We start from the raw sequence: 16,786 nt of genomic DNA on the forward strand, positions 1-16,786 counted from the left end.
TTTTTATTAAAAAAAAATAAAATTAAAGGTCTTCCTTTTTCATCCCACTGTGCACTTTAGGCAGTGACATTTGATAAGTCCATCCGTTGACGTAGCTCCTTTCCTTAGACCAGCTCTGGGTCAATCAGCGATGCCCTTCTCAATATTCTTATCCAAAACTTCTGCTTTATTGAATGGGGTCTTCCATCAGTGTTGTTCTGTTGCCTGTGTTCCCTGGACCATGTGCCTCCTTCAGGACTTGTGCTTCAGCGCTGGCTGTTACTCCACCAGTTTTTTTACTTAGTTTGTATGCTGTATTGGACATTCTCTTCTCTAGTTAATCACCCAGGTGTCCAGCTTGTTTTACTTATCATTGCTGCTTATTGTTGTTCTCAGTGACAGTATTTCTCATTTCCCTCCCTCTTCATTCTCTGATTTAGTATGAATGTGCCCTTCTTTACCACCTGTTTGGCTATAAGAAAAAAAAAATTGAAGTATGAGGAGCAATAAGGAAATCGTGCTTAGTTTTGTTCCCTCAACATTTTTTTTTATTCATGACAATATGTAATTGCAGTCAACCTTATAAAAGGAATTTTGGAAATCAAACTGTAATTTGCATCTCACTTGTCCACCACAGCAAATCAGAAAGAATATTGATCCTCATAAAAATTTAATTGCTTAGTTTCTATCCTAGCACTGTGCGTTATGTTCGGCTGATTGCCAGATGCCAGGATGAGACTTACTGCTCTGTAACTCTGTGGATTGGTTGTAGAATCTCTTAAATCTTTTTCCTTCAGAAGGGCAGCCACTTTTACTGTGAGACAGGCTATTTTTTATTTGAGCAGCTGCTTCAACTGGATCTCATAGTTTTAGCAATGCATAGTAAATTAAATGTAAGTACAAAAAACAGATACTGACTTGAATAAAAGTTAAGGTTACTGGAGGGATGTTGATTTGCAGTGCAGGTAGTGTAAGATTATAAGGATACTATTAAAATTACTTTCTCCACCTTATGTATGATCTGATTTTGGTTTCTTGGTTTTTTTTTTTTCCCTCCTTTAGTACTCTGATCTACAAGTTTGGAAGAACAGAGGAGTTGTGGGGATGAGAGATCACATACAGCATTGTCTATTCCATAGTTGCTATGTTGTACTATGTATGTAGATATATTTACATTTATTTGTTCTTGGTTTGCTTTCTAAATCGTATGGACTGAGATAAATTACAGTTTCTGTAACAAGCTCCCTCTTTTCACAGGACAGACTTGTGAATATGTACATATGACTGTATATATCTTAAAAAGGGAATGTCAGGCTTTCTTTCTGAAATCTTCAGGCTTATTTCTTTGAATACATGGGTTTCCATCAACTCCTAAGACTTGATCTTCCAAACCTTCATGTGTATCAGAGACTTCAGTGGAACCGTTAGTGAGCCAGCACGGTAAAGCCCATACCCTGTAAAAGGGGTTGTTCTTTTTATGTGTAGGTGAGCTAGAGCCCATTTTGCAAGGCCTGCCTGTGTAACCTGGGGAAGTAGTCAGCACCTGGAAGCGACCCAGCCAAGCCTGTGTCTAATGAGGGTAAATCCTATTGTATGCTGAGATAAGAGCCGATTTTAAGAATTTTATATAACTGTTCAGAAAATATAAAGGAGCTATTTTTTTGTAAAGGGTTATGAATTTTTAAACAAGGTCCTATATTAAGGAGGCTCTGCATGGTAAATCGAACTGTTCTTGACTTCTGATTGCTATAGCACAAATGACAATTGGTAGCACCACAATCCTTAGAATTAATTTCATGCTGTTCAATGTAATAGATACCAATTAGTATTTAATGTATTTACTGATATTAGAATAATTAAAAAAAAAAAGATGCCAGTAATACGTAAGGAATGTAAAGAATACCTGAAAGTCAGACTAACATCTTTAAAATTATGCTAGCATCATTTTCTTCAGGGAAAGCTTTTTGCTGATAAATGGACAGTTATCCTGCTACCTATTACCTTTTCTATTTAAAAGGCAAGCATTTCAAGTGGGGATATAGTAGATGTATTTATTGCTCAGTCTTACCTTGAAATAATTGCCGGTTTTAGGGTTGCCGTTTGCCCCAGTTAAGAGGTATTTTATCTCCTAAATTTCACGGGCACTTTATGGGAATGCTTCCATTATTGAAATCCAGTTTCTTCTAGCTGGAGTATACAGAAAGGGAGAACAGTGTTTTATAACTTCAGACTGATCTTGTATATTCATCTTGCTGTTGATGACTTCCTTATCTTACCAGTTCTATGTGGTTTTTAAAGCATTTGAATCTACCTTGTGTCTAAAAGCTTTTATAACTTTACACGTGTCGAGACTGCTGACCAAATGGTGGTAAACTGCAGAATGTAACTTCTGTGTATGGTTACTGTACGCTGTTAGTCATCTAATTGCTCCCTTGTGGGAATCTCCCCAGTGGACAGAATATGAAGCGAATACTGCAGCTGAAATTGTGCTACTGGCTAGACTAACTTCATCCCGATGTCACCATCCTGCAGTGAGTTACGATATTTTCACTGGTGTTAATCACAGCTTTGTACATAAATTGTCTGTTCAGTTGTGACTTCAGAAAACTGCAATAAAATTTATCTTACGTTCTCAAAACAGTGACCTGCACAAGGTAACCGTACAGTAGTACTCCATGTAATAGCTCAAGTAGTGCTGACCTTTAAGCAAGTCTTGTACCAGCTGATAAGTAAGCCTGAGGTTTTTGTTTTCAGGTCTCAGTTTCTTGCTTAGGATCTTGGGAATAAGTGAGGAACAGATGAGGCCTGTAACTAATCCCATTTACAGTACCTTGCACCTGACACTTGAACAGCACAAGCTCAGTGTTTGACACTTCAAGAACTCTTACAACATGCTTTAATGCAAGGTCCCACTTAAAAACCAGTTTTCTTAAGAGCAGGGCAAGAGCTTCTTTCTGAGGTTGCCTGCATTTTTCACCAGAACTTTGCTTTCTTGCAAGTAGGTCTTGACTGTCCCTTCTATGTTTACACAGCTGCTAAGAGAAGAAAAGAGACAGCTTGGAGTGTGTGGCTTTTCCAGTATCTTAAGCTGAAAACAGGCGCAGTACAAGAACCACATGGGCTTCATGCAGAACATCCTGAAGTCCGCTTTTATACCACAGGTAGTGCCAGCACAGGCCAAGGCGGATAGGGATGGCTCAGTTTAGGTAATGCCTTGGCCTGCTACAGTTGGCAGTTGTGGAGATAACCCTTGAGTTACTCCTAATGAGAGGTTTTTAACTTTGGCCTATTTGTGTCATTAAAAATACATAGTACCGACTCTAACAGCAGCCTAACGTAGGGCTTATTCAGGAAGTCATAGGCTAAATATTCAGGGGAGAGGTTTCAACTGCCTCTTATCCTCTATTATGCATTTAGGTTGTTCCTTTGTGAGCCTGGGGTTCTTCATTTGTTTACAGCACAGTATATATAAAAAGAGTGGGGATGAACTTAAAGCAGGTATTACGCAGCTTATGGCTGACTTGGAAAGTCTTACCGGACTTGAAATGTGACTAAGTCGTCAGATAACTGTTGCCTTGGCATGTTACCTAACTACAAGGAAACAACTTCATGAAGCTTTTCGGGGGGGAGGGGGGGGGAAGAAAGCTTACTGATGTTTCACACCAGTCTTGCGTATTCCTGGAATGGGTGGAACAGCGTTACTCCAGATAACGCACAGCTCTGACAGCGGCCAGCTTCATTAACTGACCTTGGTAATTTGAACAAGTCATCTGCAAATAAACAAGCATCGTTCATTTTTTTTTAACAATTTGTATCGAACCCAGGAACCAAATCAAACAAATAAAACCAATGTTTTTACTACAGAAGTGGTTTATTTGTTCTTTGTGTTTTATTAGACACCTTCCAGACCCCACAGGATTGTGATGTGAGGCTTAACTTGCAGTCTTCTGTTTTAAGGGACTCAGAAACGGAACCCTCACGCAACTTCTCATTTGCAGGACTACTCCGATAGTCAACAAGAAATTTTAGTGTCTGATTGTTACTGATACCTATTACATAAGTTCTGAGCAAAATAATTTTGAAGTTTGTTTTGCTGTGAGGAACAGTTGTCTCACTGCAGGAGCAGAAGATTAATGCTTCTCATTTATGTGTTAGGAGGCAGCTATTAGGAGGAGTTTCCTTTGCACAGGTTCATGCTGAGGAGAGTAAAGTACTATAAAATTTCTTTTTATCTGGAGGAAAGAAGCTGCCACAGAAGACTGCGTGTACTGAAAATGATGCAGAGAAGCATACTGGGGTGGGTATATTACACATTGAGTACTAACACCAGCTTTGCCCATAAGGCAGCAAGACAAAAGCCACTTAAAAGTCACTCACAGTGCAGTTGTTCAATTACAGAGAAGTTCTAGGTTGTATTAGATCCTACTATAAAGTGCCATTATTTCTCAAACTTTATTTCAATTTGGGGTGGGAAATACGATGATGTTACTGTATCCATTTTATAACCATCTGTCCGTCTTCAGGCCATTTAGTGTTCATTTCACTTTCACGTTCCACCTTTTAAGTCTCTCTGGTATACACAGCTTCTGTTCTAACACAGCAGAAGCCATTTAAACAAAGGCTCAGGGTCCATGCAAGTCTCCAGAAGCAACATCTCACTCAGCATTTATCTACGGCTGCATTTTGTCCAGAGGTCATCATCTGGCCTGCCAGTAGCCACATCGTGCTGCTCCTGGGCAGGAGCCTCTGCAAAGACTTGGTACAGGCATTCTCACAAGGGAGCCGCTTAAGTTACTTCACTGTCACTGGAGATGCTGTGTGAATGAGCTTGGCCATCTGAACTGCCCCAGGCTTGGCTTCCTTCTCCATAAGCCACAATGGATACAGAATCATTGGGCTCGTCCTCCTTGGCGTAATTGTTCAACACCTCTAAATCAGGCATGCTAGGGTCTCTCAAATACTGGAAAAAGCCAGAAACAACAGTTTAGATATCTACCCACAGAACAGATGTATTAGAAATTGCAGAGACAGAGCAGGTACTACCATCTCTAGGCAAGCTGCATCAGACCAGGATGCATGGTGACAGCTGATAAAGGTATAGTCTATTCTGGATTTCCTTGAAACTACACTGAACAAGGAGAAAGTTAAAAATAACTTATTTCTGCAGAAAAAAAAAAAAATCAGTCATGCACATTAAATGAGTTAAAGCAGCCTGAATTTCCTTTTTTAACAAATTTTGGCTCATATTCTTTTTGTGTCAGTTCAAGCAAATTCCTACAAAGCACGGAAGAAAACACGTCTTTTATTTCACAGCTGGGGATGTACCCTCCAACTGCAGGAATCTAGCAACTGACAGCTTGTCTAAAGCACCAATGGAGCAAATGAGATCTAAGATTCTGGTTTAGTCAGTGTCAGGCAAGTCCGATCTGCACCTTTTATTGTCACCAGAAACCTCTAGTAGCATTCTTCTCTTGTAGTTACTTTTTGCTTTGACTTCCCTTCTGCTTCCCTTTCCTCCAAAATTAAATCATCAGCTATACAATAAATGCATAATCAAAGGAGCATTAGAAAAAAACATAGGCCAGACAAAATGCTTTCTGTTCCTCCTGCCACCCCCATGTACTCTCCCTATCACTAAGCTGATCTTGTATTTCAGAAGGAATTGGAGCCATCCACTGCTTCATGTACTGAACAAAAAAAAAGAAAAAATCTGCCACTGAGCACTTTTTCCCTGATTTTAAAAAAAAAAAAAAAAAGGTGTCTGGAACATAGACACCTTCACGTTGTTAAAAGACTGACATAGCCTGTAGTTTCACTCAGAAGCTTGTTCTGTACTGTAGGAGGTGTCATAATCTGGCTGAGACGGGACCGCAGCTCAAGTCACGTCTGTTGTGGGACAAAACTAACGTTAGTTTCAACTAAGGCACCACTGTCTCTGTTACCGTAGCAAGGCTAATGGCAATAGGATTGTTTTTTCAGGTGTATTAAAAACAAGTGTTTCATATGGGGACCTCAAATGCATCTACTTTAGCAAATTTAAGACATAAATGAATCTCATTTTGGCTTTGCTATGTGAAGGCATTTCTGCAGTAGAACTGCTCCCTATAACTCCAACGCTGAAAGCTGAGATCCTTCTGTAAAAGAAGGAAGCACGTGATTTTTTTGAAACTCTATATCTGAAACTGCCTTAAAATAACCAGTATTCTGTACTCACGGAAGGTGTTTTAAGAGGAGAGGCCTGAGGCTGGTTGATCCCTTTTAGAAATACCTGTTTAAAAATTCCACATATTTACTGATTTTCTTTCATTTCTTATCAGTGTTTTGCCCAAAACCATGCTCAACATTGTTCAGGAGTGTCTACTTCTGCTGCACATTTTCCAGATAAATACAATTACTCCAGAATGTACAACAGGCTCGATTCTTGCAAGTCCTTTGCATGAAACGCTGCGCTATTTTAGTACACTGTACAAGGATTTTTTTCCCTATGAGAGATATACTTCGCTTGATTCTGATACAGCTGTCTCCACTGAGGCCCCATGGTAGCTGAGGTAGCATGAAGAGAGAAAATGATGTACCCAGGACTCTGCAGAAAGTCCGGGTTCATTCACCCAGGTGTCTATAAAGATCTGGAAAACAGCACCACAGTCACCAAACCACCGTAGTACAATGGACTACTCTGACATGCAGGTACATACAAAGAAATACACCTCAAAGAGCTGTGAACAAGTACAAGCTCTTAAAAAACATGGAACATATGCTGAACAAGAACTTTTGAATCAAGAACATTGCTTAAAAGACTAGTTCCTGTTTAAATACTAAAAAGAGGAAGATGAACAGGACAAACAAGATCATTTAGGACAGAAATGCGTGAGCTACAAGGAGGAAAAAAGTCCCAGGGTAACTTTTTCATCTGCTTATTTCTAAAACTACAGGAAAAAAACAAAAAGCCCAAGAACATTCCCCTAGGTAGTCCTTAGTCTTCGAGCCAGTCCTTGCTCTTAAAATGATCAGTGTTTGCCTTTCCGTATTTGGTTTCTCATCAGAATCCAGGGTCCCAAGTATGTGTTCTGCAGCACACAAAAGCTTTTTGCTTCAAGTGAGCAACTGTTCCAGGCCTGATGACTTAGATAAGCAAAGAACGGGGTGGACAAGGGCTAGTCGAGGAATGGAGAATCTCACTCCAGTTTCATAACAGGACTATAGCAGCATTTGTCTCTTGGTGCAGAGAAAAAAAAATAATTCAGTTGAGTAAGAAAGGAATAAAGTGGGAGATAATATATGAGAAAAGTCAGAGTTTGTACTAAGTCAACAATTATTTATATCTACTCGTTACGCAACAACTAGCTTCGTTCATATTCACTCCAAAATCATCAGTCTTTTACAGAGGAAGGCGGAGAAAAATAAAATGTCTACACATACCTCTTCAAAGTGCGATGGGATTTCTAGAGGTGGGTGAGACCAATATTTAATTGTTTTGTGGTGTCTCCACAGAAGCAACAAACCAACTGCTACCAGATTGACAAAAATTAACACCAATATAAATACTAGTATAATATATCCAGCTCTGGTTGCCTCTGAAAAAGAAGAAGAAAAAAACCAAAAATAAAACAAAAACCACTGTATATACGGTAGGTTCAGACTCACACATAGTCAAATGTAAAACAATATACAGCAAGCTCAGATTTACTATACTTGGGAAGCAAAGGATAATTTCAAAGGCTAAGATCACAACTCTACTATCAATGCACTCCAAACACCTGTGCTCAGCTTGTTTTGTGATTCCACGTGGACAACAGCAGCTCCCATAAGCTTCTTTCCCTTAATTGCACAGCCTAAAGCAAGCTTCTACTTGACATGCCAGCAAGCAACCAGTTACAGGATCCAAGACTCATGTTCTACACCCATCCCATTATATACAAAAAATAACAAAGTCAGATTTATACCACTGATTTCAGTTCTGTAACACACTGGGTTGCTTTGCAGTCCAAGTAACTGGAGATCTAAACTTGACATAAATTCTACTTGAACACTAAAACAGTAAAGTGTCGATTCCTTTAGATTTTCGATTTTGAATAGTGTACTTCTCATCTTTGCCTCCTGTTTAAAAGACAAAAAAAAAGTATTACTGTAAAAAACAGACCTTTGACACAAATTCCCTTCCCGTATTTTTCTCACTCAAAAAGCAGAGGTTTTACTTTTCATAATTCAGCTTTCCCGAACAAGAGAAGCAGTGAGATACATTTCAACTTTCCTACTTGAATGCATTTGAAATTTCATTATTTTTAAAGGAAATGAAGCATGACTGTTTAAAACCACCTATAAGGGTGCGAACCCTGATTCGAGGTCTCATTTTACCCACAATATGCTGCTGGACGCTTTGACGCATCTTCTGTAACAGCTCAGGCAGCGAGCGCAATATAGGAAGGGGGAGGGAAAAACAAGCCATGAGAAGTGCTTCCACCATCAGAGGAGGCTGACGGAAGCGTGGTTCAGTGAGGAGCTTCCACCATGTCAGCTCCTTCTGCTGAAGAGGAAGACAGCTGATGGGCAGTGTAAAAACTCCAGTCTCCACACAGCCACCATAGTCTTTTGGGAATTTTTAACCCATAAGGGGCTAGGATAACAGCCTCGGTGAAGCCTACAGAAGCATACAAGAGTGACTTGTCTGAATCTCAAATGTGATGCCATTTTATGTGTGTCAGAAAGATACACAGTGGTGCAAGAGAGGAAGGAAGTGGAGGCGTTCAAGATTTAGCAAGGTCTTTGAAACAAAGTTTATTTTAAAAATAAATTTTTTTCTGCTTCTGTTTTTTAATCATTTGGCTTCAGAGTAATGATCTTCTAAATCTTCTTCCTCTTTTCTTTTTCTTCAGATTTTTTTTAAGTGTAACTTAACTCCTCCCCTGCAACGCCTGCCCGTCAAGAACACAATTACCAGGGTCCCAGACAGCAGCATAAGGGCACAACGAGACCAACACCTCTAAGCCAGTATGAACAGGGACAGTTCACCCCAGCTGTGTCCAGCGTGTTTCTAATAACTCTGCCTTTCTCTACCCTAGGAGCAGGCGACATCAGGCCAAAGCAGCCTGCTACTAAAGCTGCCAGCACAGGAAGGAGAAAGGATATTTCAGAGTTTTCCAAATTGCCTGAGCAAACAGGAATCTAAATGCCATTGTAAAGCCACGTTTGACACTTTGTGGATTCTCTCCCTGGATCTGCAATGTGATTTAACTTTTGTCTCACATGGAGGTAAAAAAGATGGTTTTGAAAGTTTCATAATACATGCGATACTTGTGCCAAGAACAAATTAACTTTTTTTCAAGACACCAAATGGCGACCTTCACTGCTAGAGAAAAAAATTACATTAGTTTTCTTCCTCCATTTCTGCTGTTTCACCAGAGACACTGACTCATACTCTTAGTCACAAAGGCATTACGAACAAAATAAATTAGAGTTCTTACTTTTTCAGTAGTACTTGCATTCTCCCAGTAGGACACATGATACTGAAGAGATTCACCTTTTTCAAATCCAAAAGGGGGTGTGACTCTAATGAGAAGTGAGTCAGAGCTTGCGGTCACGCTGTTCACTTTAGGGGGCCCTATAGTAGCTGAAAACAAACACAGAAAAAGCAGTGAACCTCTGGGATGCAGAATGGCTCATCGTACTATATATTCAGCTTTACTTAGCTGCTTTACTTACTCCCTTCCAATAGCCTGCCACATATTCCATGTTCTCTAACACACACACCGTTTGGGTCAATAGATTGGAAAAGGAATAACTAGTTCCCCCCTCCTTGCTTTGATGTCTCCATCTGTCCTATAGGGTAAAGACGGTGACTTTCTTTTGTGAAGTACTCTGGGGTCTAAATCATGAAAAATACTGTATTAGGACTGACACTACTTTATATAAGAGACTTGTGTGGTCACAGGTCATATAGAGTCATTAGTCACTTACCCTTTGTATCTTGACTTCTTTCACCAGTTAAGCTCATCAGCATTTGTAAAGCACTCAAGGATCTCAAAAAGCCCACTCATGCAAATATTAGAGTAGTTAACAGCTACTTGCATACTGAAGAGGGGTGACTATGAACACTAAAAATCAATCCTCGCATGTAATCATTGCTATCGAACCTCAAAAAATCCACCAGAACCTGCTCTGTCCGCTGTCACTTTGGAGAAAACTGGCTCCCCTGATTTTTATGTTGGTAGAGAAACTTCAGCTTCTTTCTACTTCCTGTTGCTGTACAACTGCAAATGCCTTGCTGTGTGTCCTCACAAATTCCTGAAACTCCCCTCTCAAGCAGCACTGATCCAAATGTTGAAGGAAGAGAACAGCCGGACCAAACAGCCCATGGTCCTGGCATCTAGAAACGAATCTCAAGGATGGTCACACAAGAATGATCACATAATGTTACTCTTGCTCCCCCAAGGAACAGACACACAAACATCTCTCCCACACTGAGCCTCTCCTTTGTCCTGTATTCCCATTAGCCCAGTGCTTTCCTAACCCCCAAATGATCCCACTCCCAAACAATCCTGCATCACAAGCTATGGATACGTCAGTTGTAATCTTCAACTCAGGATTTGAGTAGTTCCTCACCCCCACACTCTTTACTACTAGAGAAAATCCAAGATTTAGAACTCAAGTCACCAAGGAAAGTACCATACTCTTTTCAGCATGGACCACCACTGCTTCTCACAAGGGATGGGAGACCTTGAACTAAGCAGTTAATAAATTAATTCCTCTGCTTCATTATCATTTCAGAGGTATCTTTAAATTCAACATTTACTTTCTTCTAATTCTCAAACCAATCACAGCAATGCAAAGAGCAAATCTTATGAAGAAAAACAGTATGCTTGTTCATACATTTAACAGGATTTAAAGTGTGCCTTGACTCTTCTACACTGTAGTCAGCACAGTTTATATTAATTAGAAGAGGGATCTGTTCAATGGAAACAGATAGTTTGCACTCAGACTACCACAAATCAAAGGGGTGTACATGTGCACGCTGCAGTGCTAAGTGGGGAAATAAGAAAATGGAAAACTCTCTAACATAAAATAATGTTAAGCCTTATAAGAACTACAGTATATAAGGAAGGTTTGCCTTATATACTTAAGGCAAACTTATATTCCTTAACCATGGAATCTCATCTGTTTCTCTCCCGATACCTGCTGAAAGAGTGCCCTGCTAACCCGACCATAGAGGAACTAAGTAGTATCAAATTCCTAGTGACACGTCAAGGCCTTGTAGTCTTTGTTAACTGAACCTACAATTCTCTCACTTGAGTCTTGCACATATTGGAGTCAAAAAAGCCTAGAACAGACAACGAACATTTCTTTCAAAGAAATCTCCCTTGAGAGAGAGACGCTGAAATCATAAATAGCACTTACTGTTTCTCTCTGCCACAAATGGATCTGTTTCCACCCAGTCAGAAATCGCTTGCCCTAGCTCAGCCCTCACGCGCAGAACAACAGTCCAGCGCCGCTGCTTAAAAGATGTGGGGAAGCTGCATTCAGTCTGGGTGATACGGGTACAGTTCATCTCATCCCACTGTTTAAAGGCCCCTCTGCAATGCAAAACAAAGGACAAATAAAGCATCAGCAGAGAAGCGCAACTACCTAAAATACAAGTCAATTTCTGTAACAACAGAATGTGTTACAAAACTACCACTTTTATGCAGGTTTAATTCCACAGCCCTTTCAGCACCTGCATCTCCTCAGTATCTGGGAAAAATTAAAATTAGTGAGAGAGAATTTGGTAAGGCTGAAATTATACAGGAAACTATGCAATATTTCTGGGTGCTCTTCAGATCTTCAATGTCTTCTCAGTTTCGTGAACATATCACAGGCTAAGAGGCTGTCAGAAGCAGCTTCAGAAGCTGCTTTCAGATATACATAAAAGTATCTGTAAGAGAGAACTCATTCTCTCATTTGCTTATTATTTTTTAGCTTAAAAAAAAACAAAAAAAACCCAATTTTGTTAATGGATTAGAACAAAATCAGTTTGGTTGTTTTTAGAACTATTTACTTACGTTTTAAAATGGACTGTATATAACACCAAGCCTCTATCCACTTTAACAGGAGACCACCTCAGCAAACTATGAAAGTTATAGGAATGAATCATCACATCCTTTGGTGCCGGTAAATGGGGAGAAGATTCTAAAATAAGAAGAGGAATAAAAATAATTATTGAAATGTGCAAGGACACAGTAACTAACTCTTGGTCTCCAAATTCCATCACCATATATTATGTTTTCACTGCTTTGCAGGCAAAACCATTCCTCCTCCTCCTTTCATTTCTAGGTACACTAGTATCGATGTATTTAAGTCCCTGCTATCCACAAAGCACTGAATTGCAACTTACTGCTTTTGTTTATTCCAGGCAGAACATAGCACTGAAGTACCGAGTCCAGCTATAACTTAAGGTCCACAGCTACTTGTCATTACAAAAGCTCATCTATTTCAATTGTCCACATTTCATGTTTTACTGTGTAAACAACTCAGACACATTCTTCTTGCCCACCTGTCTCCTGCTAACTTGTTTGAAAACACTGAGGTCACTTCACTGAAACTTTCCAGGAAACGGGGGAAAAAAACACCCCAAACTTCTCTTAAACATTCACAAGCACATAATGCACCGTTCTATTTGCAAGCCTGAAGCTTTGTCAATTTTGAAAACAATTTCACAAGGGACAGAAACCTCTGTTAGAGGCGTGCCTTCTGCTAGTAGGAATGTCCATCCAAATTCAGTTCATCCTATAAACTCCTGGGGGGATGAACAAAGACTGCAAGCGCTCTAGAGCAGCTTGTCAGGAGGCAAGCTACACAAAATGGGAGAGCAGAGTTGTGTCTCTAGTATGAGAGAAAAACCACTTCCCTGTTGGCCCAAGCAGAGCGGGGGAGGAAGCTGTCTATTGGGACTGGAGCATGGCCAAAGGCCAGGCACCGAACTGGGGGCGGAGGGATAGAAAAGTCAAGTGAAGGGAGAGAGGGAAGGAGGGAGGAAGGGAGGGAGGAAAGGCAGTAAGCAAAAGGCAGAGAACCAAGGGCTGGGGAAACGGGGGCCACTGAAGTAAAGAAGGGCAGATGAGAAGTTAAGTGGGGTAGCAGCTGGAAGGAGATGTTAGCTGGCAAACAGGGCAAAACAGCAGGCTGGAGAACCAAAAACCACTGAAAGACAAGGAGACCAATGGCAAGGGACTGGAATAGCCAAAAGAAAGAGGCTAAAATTACCACAAGTATGCTGAAGCGAGGAAGACAGGAAAACACAGTTATCAAATGCCTTTAAAACCAGCAAAGTCTCACACTTTCAACCACAGCACTGCAGTCACTCAGGTGGGAAGGGCCCTCAGGAGGTCTGCAGTCCAAGCCCCTGCCCCAAGCAGGGCCAGCTCTGGCATCAGACCAGGCTTCTCAGGGCTTTCTCCAGGAGGGTCCTGAAAACTTCCAAGGACAGAGCCTGCACAGCCTTGCCGAGCAATGGCTTCACTGCCTGCCTAAGAGGGAGAAAGATTCTCCTTCTCCACTTAACTTGTATTTGTCCGTGTAGTGATCCCCTTATGCCATTGGACAACTTACTGGGTCAACAGGTCCTAAGCTCAAAGACAACCATGACATGACATGATATGATATCCTATGTGATAAGATTTCAGTTTTTGTTCTTGACGAGTCCTCTAAGATACCGTTTATTTTTATACAAATAAGATCACAAGATCAAGCACTTAGGCTACATTTAGCCCCAGCCTTCTTTGGGAATATGGGGATAATGTTAAAAAGTTTTTTCTTTTTGATTTCTACATCTGATTTTGTTACACAGCACTAGAAAGAACACTGATGCTGACAGCGCTGCCTTTCAGAAAAGATGCCATGCCAGGCTCTTAACATCCTCCTCCATGTAGGGGAAAGAGATTACAAGAATTCTCACAAAGTTGCATTAAATCCTAAGTCCAAAATACAAAATAACTAGTTAGGCTCTCAAGTTTTAATTAGGTATGTTACTAGTTTCTTAGCCCAAAATTCTGAATAGTCCTCTTAAGTAAACACCCATTGCCTTAGGCTACAGATAGATCATTCAGCACTGGAAGCCTGTCTGAGTTTCCTTAGTTACACATGATAGCTAAACTACTGTGTATTTTAAAGGCCCCTAAGCAACCCATTCTTCATTCAAGAGAAGTTTTCACTTTCCGGTCATACAGATTCTTTCTTGTACTCTCACTGCTGGTCTGGCATGTGGCAAGGTATCTCACACCATCAGTAATCTCTGCACTCAAACATCCGATACAAACTAATTTTACAAAATTCACGAAAGCTGTCAGAACGAAACACAAGCACTAGCATTTTTTTTCATTCTCTCCTCTCCCTCTTAAAAAAAAAAAAAAGGAAAAAGCAATTAAGGACAAGGGCAGCCAGTTCACCTCAATTAGGACTGCACACTGATTATTTTGCCTTATATTAGCATTCAGAAGCAGATAATTTCCCCTACCAGCTTTAAAAACACTGAAAATATCAAATCTATGGCTCTGTGGTTGAACATTAAGGTGCTGTGCGTCACAAGGCACTTACTGCAGCACTGGGGAGCTGTTTGTGCAGCACATGGAAGGAACGCATTTGTATTTTGGTTAGATATCTCAACTTGACAAGGGAAGTTACTTAAGTTTCTGAAATCACAAACTAAACTCTTTAATAATCATTAGTTTGTATGACCCAAAGTAACGAAATGTACACTTCAGAATAAAAGCACCTACCTCTGCAAGGATCCTAGAAAAACCTGAACTACCTTAGCCAGGGAAAGGCAGAAATGCCCCAAATGGCCCATCCTTTCTCTGTCTGGGAGGTGGTCTCTTTGAACAGGTTCTTTAAAAGAACCTGCCAAACAATGCTCAGATTGTTTTTTCCTGATGCAGAGATTTCCTGACTCTTCAAGCCACAAGTCAAAGCTTTCACATAGCAGAGTGTGAAGCCACAAGCTACCGTGAGTGAAAGCAGCTCAAACTGGCCTAGCCATTGGCTTCACAGCCTCCGTTCCTGCCTCTGAATGACTTCTGATCCCCTCTCCTGCAACAGCTTTAGAACACATGGTTTTGCTAAATGGCAAAAAAGAAGTTGGGACTGGGGGGAAGGCTTGAATGGACTTTTGCTGTTCTAATCTACTGAACTGGCTTCTCACATTGTCAGACAAGCACCAACACCTGCAAAAGAACAGCAGAAATGTGTGATTGGGTGGGGATGGGTGATGACAGCTAGCTATTCTTTTGGCTTAGATTTTAACATGCACCATCTCCATTTGCAACAGAAGAAACACACTTACCCTGTCTACGAGAGCGAGAGAGCGTGGGGGGGAAAGAGGCCATACGGCCAAATGGACAAGCCCAACACTGGAACAGCTGCCTGAGAAATGCTGCTGCTGCAGCTAACGGGATATGACTGGGCAATGCTGACTGAAGCCTTCTGAGGCATGTCACAGCTGCTTTTCCACACTTGCAGGGATACATGTGAAACCAGGATTACACTCTCGAGCTATAGCTCTGACCCGACCTGAAAAGCAAACCCACCCCATTATGGCAAAGCGTTGACATCAAAGCCTAAATCCAATCCTGCTTAAAAAGTCAAACGGCAGAGGGTCAGGTACAGCTGAGGAACAGGTGCCGCATCAGAAGCTACAGACACGCCGTGACTTACACCCTATTCATCCCCCTCGTGGGGGGGCTGAGCCCGCGCCGGTTTTAGCCTCTCCCTCACGGCGGCGGCCGGTTTGGGGCCGCGCTGCCCGGCAGCTGGCCGCGGAGCCGGCCTCGGCCCGGGAGGCGAGCCGGTGGCGGCAGATGTTCTAGGAGCAGCAAGCGCGAGGTCGGCGGGAGAACCCGGGCCCGTCCTCCTTCAGCGGGCCGGGCACAGTCGGGGCAAGGAAAGGGTGAAATCCGCTAGGGCCCCGCTTCCGCCCGCCGGCGCGGCCTCGGCGGACGGGCGGGGCGACACACGGCCCCTCCGTCCCCCGCCAGCAGCCTCCCAGGCCGCCCCAGCCCCGGTCCCCGGCCCCACGGGCTGCCACCGCCTGCCGGGCCGGAAGGCCGCCAGGGAGGAGGCGCGGAGAGAGCCGCAGGCGGCCGGGCGGCAGCCTCCAGCCCCGTGCCTCCGGCCTCAGCGAACCCCGCGCCCTGCCGCACCCACCTGCGCCCGAGGCCCCGACCGAGCCGAGGAGGAAGAAGAGAAGGAGGTGGGAGAGGAGGGGCGCCCGACACGGCATGGCCCGGCTGGCAGCTCCCCGCCGCCCGGCCCCGCTCGTCGCAGAGGCTGCTCGCCGGTCCCGGAGGAGCGGGGCCGGCGGCGGGCAGGCCTGGCGGGGCCGCCTCACCCCCGCGGCCCAGCCCCAGCTGCAACTGCGGGCGGCGAGCTGGGCGGGCGCTGCGCCCCAGCCCTGCTCCGCCTCCTCCCCCGCCTACGGGGAGGCTGAGCCCGCGCTCGACCCCGCCTGCAGCGCCGGGGGCCGCCAGGGTGGATGGGGTCCCAACGGCCCTAGTAGCGGCCACAGCGGTGCCAACGGTCTGCGGGGAGTGCCGGGAGGTTCTGTCTCCTCAGAGCTGACCCCCGAGCCAGGCACGGGGCGGGCCGCGGCCTGGCGCCGCGGCCTGCCCCTGCCCGCGGTGGCCACCGCAAGCGGCGTGGGCCCGCCGAGAGGGGCAGAGGGTTGAGTGCACTTATGGCGTGTGGTCGATGTGAGAAAATCTTGCCGTTAAGTGGTTAAAGTTCCCCAGGTTTCACTGGCTGCATGTAGCATAACACCAACCCGTGGTTAAGCCTAACCACATAC

At 43.1% G+C, this 16,786-nt stretch overlaps 2 protein-coding genes across 4 annotated transcripts in view; one reads left to right on the plus strand and one right to left on the minus strand.

The window, feature by feature from the left end:
* TMEM50B (transmembrane protein 50B) overlaps nucleotides 1–3,842 on the plus strand; it is a 16,207-nt gene extending 12,365 nt beyond the window's left edge. For both annotated transcript variants that reach the window (XM_075100644.1, XM_075100652.1), the window contains exon 7: nucleotides 1,042–3,842. In XM_075100644.1, coding sequence (XP_074956745.1) covers nucleotides 1,042–1,087 — 46 coding nt within the window. In that variant the 3' untranslated portion in view covers nucleotides 1,088–3,842. The remainder of the gene's footprint in view (nucleotides 1–1,041) is intronic.
* Nucleotides 3,832–16,360, minus strand: IFNGR2 (interferon gamma receptor 2). Of its 2 annotated transcripts, none has more exons than XM_075100640.1 (7): nucleotides 16,147–16,360; nucleotides 12,012–12,138; nucleotides 11,371–11,546; nucleotides 9,441–9,586; nucleotides 7,923–8,076; nucleotides 7,399–7,553; nucleotides 3,832–4,939 (listed from the first exon to the last, which is right to left on the minus strand). In XM_075100640.1, exons 1-7 carry the CDS (start codon nucleotides 16,220–16,222, stop codon nucleotides 4,766–4,768), a joined length of 1,008 nt encoding a protein of 335 aa, XP_074956741.1. In that variant the 5' UTR covers nucleotides 16,223–16,360; the 3' UTR covers nucleotides 3,832–4,765. The 2 variants fall into 2 exon arrangements, with proteins under 2 accessions (XP_074956741.1, XP_074956735.1); XM_075100634.1 differs by lacking the exon at nucleotides 16,147–16,360 and adding an exon at nucleotides 15,287–15,344.
* Nucleotides 16,361–16,786: the final 426 nt, after the last annotated feature.

This window comes from Phalacrocorax aristotelis, chromosome 1 (genome assembly GCF_949628215.1).
Source record: "Phalacrocorax aristotelis chromosome 1, bGulAri2.1, whole genome shotgun sequence".
Taxonomy (NCBI): domain Eukaryota; kingdom Metazoa; phylum Chordata; class Aves; order Suliformes; family Phalacrocoracidae; genus Phalacrocorax; species Phalacrocorax aristotelis.